Source organism: Channa argus, chromosome 22 (assembly GCF_033026475.1).
Source record: "Channa argus isolate prfri chromosome 22, Channa argus male v1.0, whole genome shotgun sequence".
In the NCBI taxonomy this organism is placed as follows: Eukaryota; Metazoa; Chordata; class Actinopteri; order Anabantiformes; family Channidae; genus Channa; species Channa argus.
Window position 1 is genome coordinate 10,547,692 of NC_090218.1, and position 11,494 is coordinate 10,559,185.

Here is an 11,494-nt window from a genome sequence, read left to right on the forward strand (position 1 = left end):
CAGATCGGTGAGGTGTCTGAGATCCTTCACCACGCTCGTCAGACTCCTGCCGTCATATTCCGACCATAGATTTGGAGGTTCGCGCCCCACTCCCACACTGAATCTCTGAATCCTCAACAGCCCATCCTCATCCTCAGCAGTGCTGGTCCCAAGCTTGGTAGAATCTGGGGAGGGTTGCGTCAGGAAGGGCAAAAAAACTGTGCCAAATCAACAGGCGGACAAATGATCCGCTGTGGCGACCCCAAGGTCACGGGATAAACTGAAAGGACAAAAAAATGTTCAAAAAAAAGGACATGTTGGGTTTAGATCAAGCATCGTAAGACACAACTGGTTAGAATTAGGGCGAAGGTTAAATTCAGATTAATGTCAGGAAACAGTGCTCTCCTTCCCCAGAATCAACTCCAGAGAACAACATGCATGGGATGCTTTGAAACATGATTGGTATAATGAATCATTTACTGATATAAAACTGGTAGTGCTTTCCTTTTGGATAGCTAATGTGGCACTTGCTGAGGATATTAAAGCTTTTTCATATCATGTGCACCATCTAGTGGTTGAAGTTAAAGAAATATACTGTGAGAGTTAACACTGCTATGTAACCACACCCTGTATTTATCTCACCTTTAAGTGTCAGATCGTAAGAATTATATAAAGTCATCTCTTCAAAAGTAGAAGGGTCATGTGCAAATGTTGGTACCACCTCATATTTAAATATCAAGAAGAGTCAAACAAAGAACGACTACATTCGATATACATTGCTATACTGGAGTACAACTGTGAGGTACATAACTTGAAGGTTTCCATGTTTTACAGCAATACATTTGCTTGAAAGCTGTAGTTGTTGGTTATTACTGAGATTTAGACTTATATAAAACCTTTTCCCCCCCTGACAACCAGTGTGTATGTGTGTAAGCAGTTCCATTAACTGATTTCCTCTCTAGACATTTCTTTCTTTTAAATACACATTAAGTGGTTAAGAAGGTTTAACTCGATGTTTTAAAAGACAAGATAAATACATTTTACAATAAGTTCTTTTATATTTGTGCAGCTGAGATTAGTTTTTAGAGCCTCGACAACAAACTGGACTAATCGGTCAATGTTTATACATTTACATTTTATGTGATGGGTAATAACTACGTATTTTTAGAAAGGTACCACTGATTAATTTTATTCATATGCTGTTAAAAACTTTACTACAATTCAGAGGGAAGACCTTTAGTCCACTACATTTAATTTACAGCTTTACTTTTTGAAGATAATGAGTCTTAAAATATACAATCAACTAATAAACACAGATGTATTATGGATGAAGCAGCTGTCATAAAGTGATTAAGTCAGCTCCACCTGCTTTTATTGTTCCTCACCCACTTTTTACTCCATATAAAAATAGAAATAATTTTCCGCTTTTTAAAGTTGGGCTAGACTTCTATCTTTATCATATTTTTAAGCATGTACTTGAGTTTGTGTTCTGACATGGTTGATAATGTTGTAATGGGACTTTAATTAAAAAAATAGTTCTCTTGTCACTGATCTCCCAAAAGGAAAGGGAAAAAAAAAAAAAAAAAAAATCAGTCTGAATTGTCGGTCATTGTTAAAGCCTGTTACTCATTGCAAACATTTATTACATTTTTATGATGCAAACAACAGCAGGTCCCACCCGTGTTGGAATGGCTCATAACGAGTCATGGAGGAACAAAAGAGACACAATGGGACAGGGACAGGGACAGAAAAAGTGTGTATTACGCACAATTCCATGGTTTCCGTTAAAAAAAAACAAACATGACAACCAGCTCTCGTTGAAAATTTTGGCATCTTTTCCCCCTCCTGTTTGTACCCTGGAATAATGGTCATTACAAATCAAAAGAACAAGGCATGCATAATAGTTTCTGGTAATGCACAAAGACCAAAGGTTACCACTTATAAAACAAAATCCATGTACGATGTTCATGTACATTTCATATATAATCTATACATATGGTCCCTTTCTTAGAGGTGTCTTAGGCCTATTTACTTGTTCCCACTATGGGATAGTGTCCTCCGTTGTCTACTCTCGGTCACTAGATTCACCCTGTGAATAGCGCTGCAAAATACATCTGTAGGATGGACTTCTAATGTTGACGACTACTAGGTGTTACAACCATCACTTTATTCCCCCCTTCACCTCTTACTGCATGTTGTTATTCCAAAGTTTTGTATCCACTGTTCTACCACGATTTCATCAAACCTCACAGGGGTCAAAGCCCGTTTTATCTTCCATTAAAAAGCTCCTCCCATTCGTTTTACTACAACCCCATGCTTCTCTTTAAAAAAAAAAAAAAGGGAGCCCACAGTTTCCTTGGATCCGTATGATGCTATTTTACCCCCAATATAGAGAAGCCTGGAAGCATTTTAACTTCCAAGTAAGCTAAAGAAATGGATCTAATTTCTCATACACTAATAGAAATGCACTGGTTGATTTTAATAATTGCGCGAAACAGCCACATGTCTATGGTGAGGGCTGTACAGGTGGGCACACATCTTATTTATTGAAATCGTATATATATATATATATATAAAAAAAAATAAAAATAATGAAAATCCAAAATGTGGAGGTCAAGTATAATGTTAAATGAATGTCTTTACTGTTAAAATGATGTACTGCAAAGTATACAACTATGTTGCTCTCTCTCGAGCTTGAAAAGGTGTGAGTGTGTGTGTGTCTGTGTGTGTGTGTTGGGGGGGCAGCTCTTATCTACCAATGGACTCATGTACAGATTTACAGTCATAAATGCATCTATCATCACACTCAACAGGTGGCAGAAAAGGAAGGCAAGAGGGCAGCAAATGACCGAAACAATATAGAAAAGATTGAGCTGTTAGAATTTGAACACACTGTGTGATGTTGCTCTCTTACAAAAAGGAAGAGAGTTGGAAACAAATGTGTGCATGCGTGCGTGCGTACACGTATGAATGCTTTTAAGTGCGGAACCAAATGTTCGACCAATAAAAGTCTATTGGATCAAGTTGTACTGGTTTCTCAGAAGGTGGAGGCAGACTTGTTTAACCAAATATGGGGCTGAGTATGATGGCAATGGTGGCAACTGTGGGCGTCTTGAGTGATTGGGTTTAGCGCTCCTCTCTGATGACGATGACGGTGGTGTCGAGGGGCTCGGCTGCTTTAGTCGATGTACTGCGAGAGCCAGCGGAAGCCCTCGCCGTAGCCCTGCCTCTTCAGCACACTGCACATGAAAACCTCCAGTGGTCTCGTGTTCAGCTCCTTCATGGGAATGTTGCCCTGAGAGAAAGGCAAGACAGAAGGTCACAATCTACTTTTTTAAAAATGGAGGTCACAGGTTTAAATGGTATGACGATAGTTTTAAGTGATTCTGCTTGTTGTTCCTACAGGAAAATGCAAATTCTGCTCCGACTTTGGTTTAAAGCTGTAGTTTGCAAGGAGATAAAGAGGGAGTTCACGGATTAAATATGTAAACTTTAGATGTTAAGTTGATGTTGAACTTGGCAAATAAGGAACATTGTGATCCAGCCAAAAAAAAACCTGATTTTAGGTAAAGTTTTCAAAGACTAAGGTTAAATGTAGACTCGACAGAAAGGTTACGGCAGACTTGAGTCTGATATCAGGGACCATTACAGTTTTTTCTTTTTGTCCTTTCAGCTTATCCTGTGAGCTCGGTGTCGCCACAGCGGATCCTTGTCCGCAATTTGATTTGGCAGTTCTTACGTCGGATGCCCTTCCTTCCTCCCCCAATTTCTACCGGGCTTGGAGCGGCTCTGCACAGCTAGAGATGGGTATGGGCTGTTGGGGGTTCAGACCCTGTGGTCCTTGGACGACTGCCTTACCAAATGAGCTACAGCTGACCTTATCATGAACCTTTACAGTATTTTCCTATTTTTACTTAGTACTTTTCCTTGTATCAACTGACCATTGTACTATTAGTTTTCATTGTAGAGGTTTCAGCCAGTCCTGTTTTAACCATCCACAATTTGCTATAGTATCACAACAAACATTTACAATTAATATATTTAGGTCCATTGAGTCCTAATACTAGGCAATGTTATATCTGTTCTAATCTGGGACTTGGAGCAACCTAAAGACATAAAAACAGACATCAGCTTTGGTGATGTCTTGACTCAGATTTATTTTTACAAGACATAAAGAGCTTTTTAAACTCAGAGCTTAAGAACATTTTTGAATAGATAAAGAAAAGTCTTTCAAGTTGGTTTTGACAAAAATGACATTTCTTTCTCAGTGTGCTGGGGTGTGAAGACCAAGACTGGGCCTTCATGCAGCCCACTCTCTAGTCACCACTTAAAAGTTATTTCTCTCTTTTGTTTCCTTTCTGCTTTTACACTTTTCTTCTGTTGGGTCTTCTCACCTTGCCTGTTGTCTGTCCATACAATCCAAAGAGTTCCCTCAGCTTCTCTTCACTGATGGCTTCTTGCCTGTCAATCTTGTTGCCCAGGATTAGGATAGGCACGTTACCGATCGTCTCATCTGTCATTAATGCCTGGAAGAGCAGACGAGGTTTAATTATGCGTTCGATTCAAATTCTTGAGATGATAAGGGACATCATTGCCCTGCACTTTCAATTTGATACATTTACAAAAGGTACACAAGAAATCAAATAGGAGACAAAACAAATGCACGGCCATTTTATTAAGAATGGAAATTCACACTTTTGACTCTGCTGCAAAAGATTCCTCTTTGCACAAATTATACTTGCTGAGACCATCTACCAAATATCTCACCAAAATGTGTCATTTGAAAGTTTAGAGAAGTGTGAATGCTGTCAAAAACACTGCTCTATAGCAGGCACTTACATCAAGTTCTGTTTTTGATTCAGCCAATCTGTTGAAGTCTGCACAATCCACAAGGAAGACGATGCCATTAATGGCAGGGAGGTAGTTTTTCCACACTCTGCGGGCTGTGTGAACAAACACACAAACAAATATGAGTTTAAGTCTATCCCGCCTGTCTACATAAAATATGTTAGATTTATAGTGGAAATACGTTTACAGGATTTTTTGAAGTGCTGGAAAGTAATCATTTTGAGGTTCTTCTAATTCCATTTTACGTTACGTTAACTCCACTATATTTTATCTGACAACTTTAAATATTATCAAATAATGTATGACTTGTTCATTAACTGTCAGAACACAAAGTGGTTAAAAATGTATTCCACGTATTCATGCTGTATACAATAGTGATATTTATTTGTTGAAGCAATAATATAAATCATTCTGCATTCATTTTTCTTTTTTGCAACTAATGCTTCAGTAAGGCAAGTGCCAATTTCACTTGAATTAGTTGTGAGTCAGGTTTGTCACCAAAAGAAAAATCAATGATATCTCTATCAAAGACACACACACACACACACACACACCTTGTGCGTGGCCTCCAAGGTCGAAGGTGGTAAAGGTCATACCAGCAATCGTCAACTCTTCCGAAGCTGAAGGAAAGAAAGTGTCGAAAGGTGAAATGTCAGGCACCTCAAAATTCACTAACAGTCACTATTTACAAAAATGGTCAATCAATATTCATATAATATTTTTTATGTTGTTGTTGCTTGGCTGCTTTAGATACACAAGCAAATGTGCTTGTGTGAATGTGCATGTGTGCGAGAGGATGAGTAGCACCAACTCACTTGGATGTAAAGTTGGCACATGCTGTCCCAATCTGTCGTCTTTGAGCATGTGCAGTAGTGTCGTTTTGCCAGCATTGTCCAGGCCAAGAAATACTAACTTGCCGGATTTTTTGTACAGTCCTGAAACAAAGACAGAAGCATTTGAGAACTCACCCATTGACAGTAGAAATCATTTGCATGGCTGCATCATAATATTCAGCGTAGTGTTTGGAAATGTCCCTAGAATAAAGTGAACAGTCTGAAATTGAAGGCTTTTCTTGAAAAAGAAAATCCAAAAAAAAAAAAATAGATCTTCAAATCTCCAAAGCCTTGCTGTGCCGTTAAGTAATCTTTATGTTAAGTAGTAAACCATTGAAAAAGAAGGCATGCAACCTTTTCTCAACACCGCTTCTGCATTTTCTATTGTTAATAAATAAATAAAAATCAGGTACAGGTGGAAATTTAATTTAGAAATGGCCTTTTACATTACTGATAATCAATTCTATATAACAGTTACTTCCTTAAAAAGGATTATGAGACTTTTTGTTTGGCGGCCTCTGAGTCAGCACAGATACCTAGTGGATCTGTAATACTTGTGGCTGACTCAGCTATACTAGATGTCATCATTACTCACAACGGCACTATGCGGCCCGTCGGACAAGGAGAACAAGAATGACGGCTTCACAGGGGCAGCTCACACTCAGTGTGTACTAAAACTGTGCACACTGGGGAAAAGAGCTGCTCTTCCTGCACATGTGAATTGGTCACGTCCAGACAAATATGAGTTGAAAAATCGTGTCATGTTTCTGAGATACTATTGTATGCATTTCGTGATATATGCCATTGGTAGTGTGTTTTTAAACTGAGCCACTTTACAGGAACAAAAGCAGCATGTGTGAACCCAATGGGCATCAAATACATAAGACCTTTAGTGCTCGAACCAAGGAACTATAACGTAAAATACAATAATGCATTTGTTCCTAACCACATAGAAACAGCTTAAAAAGGGTCATATGACGTCTTTGAATATTAAATAAACTAATACATTGTGCCCAAAGAGAGCTTTAGGATAGGAGGCAAAGATGCTGTCAATATTTCTGCTGATAAACTTTTGTAGTGTGGATCTGGCACTTAGGAGCTGCTGAACCATGAGACTAACGGTATTTCAGATTTGTCTTGTAGAGAAACTCTACTTCTTCCTATCAGCTTACAGCTTACAGAACTGACTGACTTCCAAGAAACAAAGCATTCTACTGTGCAGAGCAGCCTCAGCCCTGCTTTGCCTTGTACCTTAAAGAAAAGAGGTGCACAAAAGACCTACACCTTCCTATAAGTTCTTTTTTAGGATCACAGAAGACAATCAGTCTACACACAATAAATCCTCTCAAATTTCCAAATCTGTTCATGATGACACTTGCACTTTTTTTTAACAATATCTGTGCAGTTCAAGCTTTGGGATTCCTATTCAAGCTTTCAACTCTTTAATTTGTGTTTGAAAACCAGTACTCACCTAAAAACTGTAGTACGCTATTGAAACCGCTATAAAACCAATCAAGTAGGAATGACATATCCGGAGGTGTTGAATCCTGAAAAACAACAAAGTGGACAAATGGTGAAATGAGGACATGAACACACATGCAGAGAAAGAAAAAAGAAAGAGCTAGGACATGTGTTTTTGCTGAAGCATCCATCGTTATTGTAGAGACAGGCTTACTCGTGTCCAGTTGTCCAATTATCCACTCCAGAACTGAACATTTGTTGAATCCCACGTTCCACAATTGAGCCCATAAAGAAGTAAGAACCCATGTACCTCCACAGCTACACACTCAACTATCCACGACTACCTTGCTGCTCTCCCTGTCCGTTAGCTCTAAAAACTGTGAGCAAATCATTGTGTCCCTGAAAACCGATTAGGAAATTTTCAAACGCTTCAAAAGGCAATTATGTAACTGGCAGCCTTATACATACACTTCTTAAATTTATAGTACCTTTCAAAGCAGAACAAACACGAGAGAAGACTCCTGTTGGCTTACAAAATTATCACAATGAAATTGAAGCAACATGAAAATTGTAACCATTTTTGTGGCTTTTCCAATTAGTTTCCATCTGAATACTTGCCATATGCATATATCATATTTAGAGTTTACCTAAACTACTCAATGTGGATTGAGAAATAAAAGTCCACACTAAACTGCAGTGGTACAAAAGTCGTCCTCTTTACCCGCAGCACAAACCAAATACTCACTGTGAGTGAGTATTTTCTTAACAGCACCAATTAAGAGGCATTGCAAACTTTTAAAGCGACCATGAAAAACACTGGGTGGTGGTGAGAATTCTAAATTAAAATTGCCATTTTTAAACAGCATATTTATAAGGTTAAAATTATGAAGACATAGAAGATAAAAGTAAATTTAAGCAATCTGCCAAGATTACACTGTATTGTGGAGCAATGTATGGATGAGAAACTTTAGTGCACTTACTAGTATGTTCAATCTAATAAAATAGCATAATTGTAGCCTGATTACAGACCCAGTCCCTACAGGGGAAAGTACCTGCAAACATTAGGAGAGGAACAATATACAACTCCAATTCAGAAAACAGGTGACCAAGAGTAAGATCAATAACAACCCGTTAGCACCATTCACCACAATCGTCCTAAAAGGAGACGGCACTCAGCTCTAGGAGTATGAAACTTATGCTTTCAACCTATCACACAGATATTGGTGACCAGAGATAAGAATAATGACTGGCTTTCTACAGTCAATAATTATCTTGTTCCTGAAGGAGTCTTTGGACACGAGGGCAGGACATTCAGAGCACTGATCACATACCATCTGACAGATCCTCAACAAGCAACTTGTCATGTTGGAAATGGAGCCTAGTCTTTTCCCTTTGATGATAAGCCTACTAGTCTCGATGTCACTCTTCCAAAAAGAAATAGATCTGTTAGACTATGGTGTAACTATGCGATATTAACAGCTTGTCAATTTGGTGTAAGAAAAATCCTTGCTTTGTACATTTCTCATTTAAATTCACAACCAAAAATGTTTGGGGAAATGTAATGGTCATGAAAATAACAGAATAAGTGGGGCAAAAAACACACACTTGTTTTCTCTGTACCCTTAAAGACATTTAAATCAAAGTGTTTTTCCAATAAAATGATGTGTGCTTCATTAGACACAAACACAGAGGCCTTTTATCTCAAGTTTTCTCTGTGACAGTTACAGAGGGATCAGGTAAGCTGGTGTCAACCTCTAGCCCTAGTTACCTAACATGCAAACATCTCCAGGGGTAAAGTATAAGGTAGCCAAAGGTCAAGACCACGCAAATACAGCTGAACTACACGTCAGCTGCTGCTACACTTTAGTCCCACATGCATCCAAGCCTGCCTCCACCAGTTGCTATGACACAGTGGGCTGGCATTACAGTGTCCCACATGTGGCGTGATATAGCTGTGAATGTGAAACAGCTTGACAGTAGCTGATGATAACTGATTATGAATATGAACCATTACAATTGCATGTAAAAAAAGAAAAAAAAAAGTGTGAAGTCATTTAAAAGCTTACCTAAACACAGATGCTTTAGTCTGTTTAAAAGTATGTGGGTTTGCTGTTCACAAGCAGTAAATGTACAAAATAATCAGCAAATAGGATAAAACAAACTATGTTGAAATAGATCAGAAACTAGTTATCATCATAATTTGCTGATTATTTTCTCAATGAATTGATTCCTCATATTGACCATTTTACATTCAGAAACCATACAAATTGTTCGGCTCAATGTCCCAGGGCACAAGGTGATCATTGAGCATCTTCTTTTGTCCAACCAACAGCAGACAACACAAAAATATTTTATTTTCTCCACATACATCAGCATATCACCTCATTTAAAAGTCAAAAAAATGCTACCCTTGTTAAATTTTATGCAACATAAAATGGTGTGTTTCAAAGTGAGCTACAATTTTCAAAATAGTATCTATTTTCTGCAACTCAGCTTTTAAATTAACCAACTACTGATTACAGCTCTATAATAAAGTGTCAGTAATATGTCTGGTGGCCAAGTTAAGGTTATTGAAGTTGAAAAGGATGAAATTGGCTAGAATTGTCCCTAGAACAACTGAAAGTACACACATTTTAGCACAATGACAAGTAACTAACTTTACTATGTCTGAAGAATATTTGATAAATGTTCCCGACTGTGTGGTTTAAAGATTCACATTTCGTCAAGTTCATCCGAAAACAATAGTCAGATGCTGCTGTGAACAGGCATTTCTCTCATTCATTGTCGCCAATGAAGAAATTATGTTCTAAAGCCATTTTTTTTTAAAGCTGATAAGGGGACAAAATCCACAGCTCTTGTATTATGCATCAATGGTTTCAAATCCAAATCTAAAACCAATACAAAGCTTCAATTGTCAGAGTTTGTCAAAGCATTTGGAAATATTCCAAATCTTTTTAAACCAAATTCCCTTGCTGTGGTGTGAGGGAAATGTGAGCTAAAAAGTCTGCAGAAGTTTACGCTATTTACTTAATATGACCAATTTCGAAGGTTAAAGTCTTATACTGCCTTTGGATAAATGTGCAAAAACATTTTACAAAAGAAGTCTCTTTTGGAATAAAGGTATATTTTGGAAGGAGGAATGGTCACAGCAAGCCTGTCTGTTTCATTGTACTCATGGACAGTGGCCTGTTCTTACATACAGACTTGAACCCATATTTTAATGTTAAAAAATGAAAGCACTTGAAATGCATTACATGTGTGAACGCAGCAGAGAACATCGGTTTGGCTTATACTGAAAAATTATCCTACGTTAACATTTTTTCTGGAAAAAATCAATAACAGGTGTCATGAAAAAAGGTTAGAATAATCACACGACAAATAAAATGAATATAAAATGACTTGGCTGTCAAACCAGTCCACTATCAACGTAGCAGCAAAGTTAGCTAACATGCATCCAAACAGGCTAACGTTACATAAATTGTTTGTCTCCGACATGTCTGGCTACGGTATAAAACAAAATATAAGAAGTTCCCAATACTGGAAAAACAAAACATCAGCTCAAATTCCCTCTTGAACATTAAAGCTAATCCTATAAAGGCTGGGTGAGGCCGGGTAATAGAGAAGCTAGCAGGAAGCCACTAGCTAGCTACGTGTCATATTCTCCGATAGGCGACGTTGCATTTAGAGATATTGGCTAGATTAGCCGTTAGCTAGACAAACACTTCACGGATGTCCAAACGACACTGTGATTTGTGATAGTGTATCTTCTTTTTAGTAATACCACATGCTGTTTAAATAATTATAACAGTGAGCCCATTACTATTTCTAAGCACCTTGAAGCTCGTTCACCCTAAGCGAGTTAGTCAACTTGGTGTTAGCCATGCTAACGTAGCACAGTTAGCAGCCGGGATAATTTGTTACCCAAAATGCCGAAAGCTCAATTATAATACTGCGTTCTGCTCATCCGCTTTGAAACATATACGAACACTTACCCGTTATCTAGGTATAGACTGGTGTACAGAGTGTGTTCGCGCTTATATTCATGAAAATTAGTCTCCCAGTCAAAAAAAGAGCCAGCGAAACGGCCAGGTCTTCTTCTCCTATTTCGTGTTTTGTTACTGAGCCACGACACTGCAATGGCTGACCAACAACTCCCCAGAAACTCTGCCCAGCCGCTTCCTGTTTATGTTTCACAATCATCTTTCCGGCAGGGAACTAAAATAAAGTGACTTTCTATGTGTATTTATATTTCTATTCCCATAGCTTTTAAAAACGTAAAAAACAAAACACATTAATAGGCTGATGTGCATGGGAGCTGTTTAAATATATGATCATTCTGTAGTATTTATTATCTAAATTCGTGTAAAAAAAAT

At 38.0% G+C, this 11,494-nt stretch overlaps 1 protein-coding gene across 2 annotated transcripts; it reads right to left on the reverse strand.

The window, feature by feature from the left end:
• Positions 1 to 1,585: 1,585 nt before the first annotated feature.
• Positions 1,586 to 11,278, reverse strand: sar1b (secretion associated, Ras related GTPase 1B). Of its 2 annotated transcripts, none has more exons than XM_067492163.1 (7): positions 11,114 to 11,278; positions 7,132 to 7,207; positions 5,643 to 5,762; positions 5,382 to 5,447; positions 4,819 to 4,922; positions 4,374 to 4,505; positions 1,586 to 3,274 (listed from the first exon to the last, which is right to left on the reverse strand). In XM_067492163.1, the coding sequence occupies exons 2-7, from the start codon at positions 7,187 to 7,189 to the stop codon at positions 3,158 to 3,160; spliced, it is 597 nt and encodes a 198-aa protein (XP_067348264.1). In that variant the 5' UTR covers positions 7,190 to 7,207; positions 11,114 to 11,278; the 3' UTR covers positions 1,586 to 3,157. The 2 variants fall into 2 exon arrangements, with proteins under 2 accessions (XP_067348264.1, XP_067348265.1); XM_067492164.1 differs by lacking the exon at positions 11,114 to 11,278 and adding an exon at positions 7,336 to 7,460.
• Positions 11,279 to 11,494: the final 216 nt, after the last annotated feature.

Excerpts from the sequence above, each read along its gene's own strand:
- sar1b (XM_067492163.1), bottom strand. The coding sequence starts at position 7,189 with ATGTCATTCCTACTTGATTGGTTTTATAGCGGTTTCAATAGCGTACTA. Across the intron at positions 5,763-7,131 it reads TAGCGTACTACAGTTTTTAG|GACTGTACAAAAAATCCGGC; the intron begins GTGAGTACTGGT and ends TCTTTGTTTCAG. Across the intron at positions 5,448-5,642 it reads TGTGCCAACTTTACATCCAA|CTTCGGAAGAGTTGACGATT; the intron begins GTGAGTTGGTGC and ends TCTTTCCTTCAG.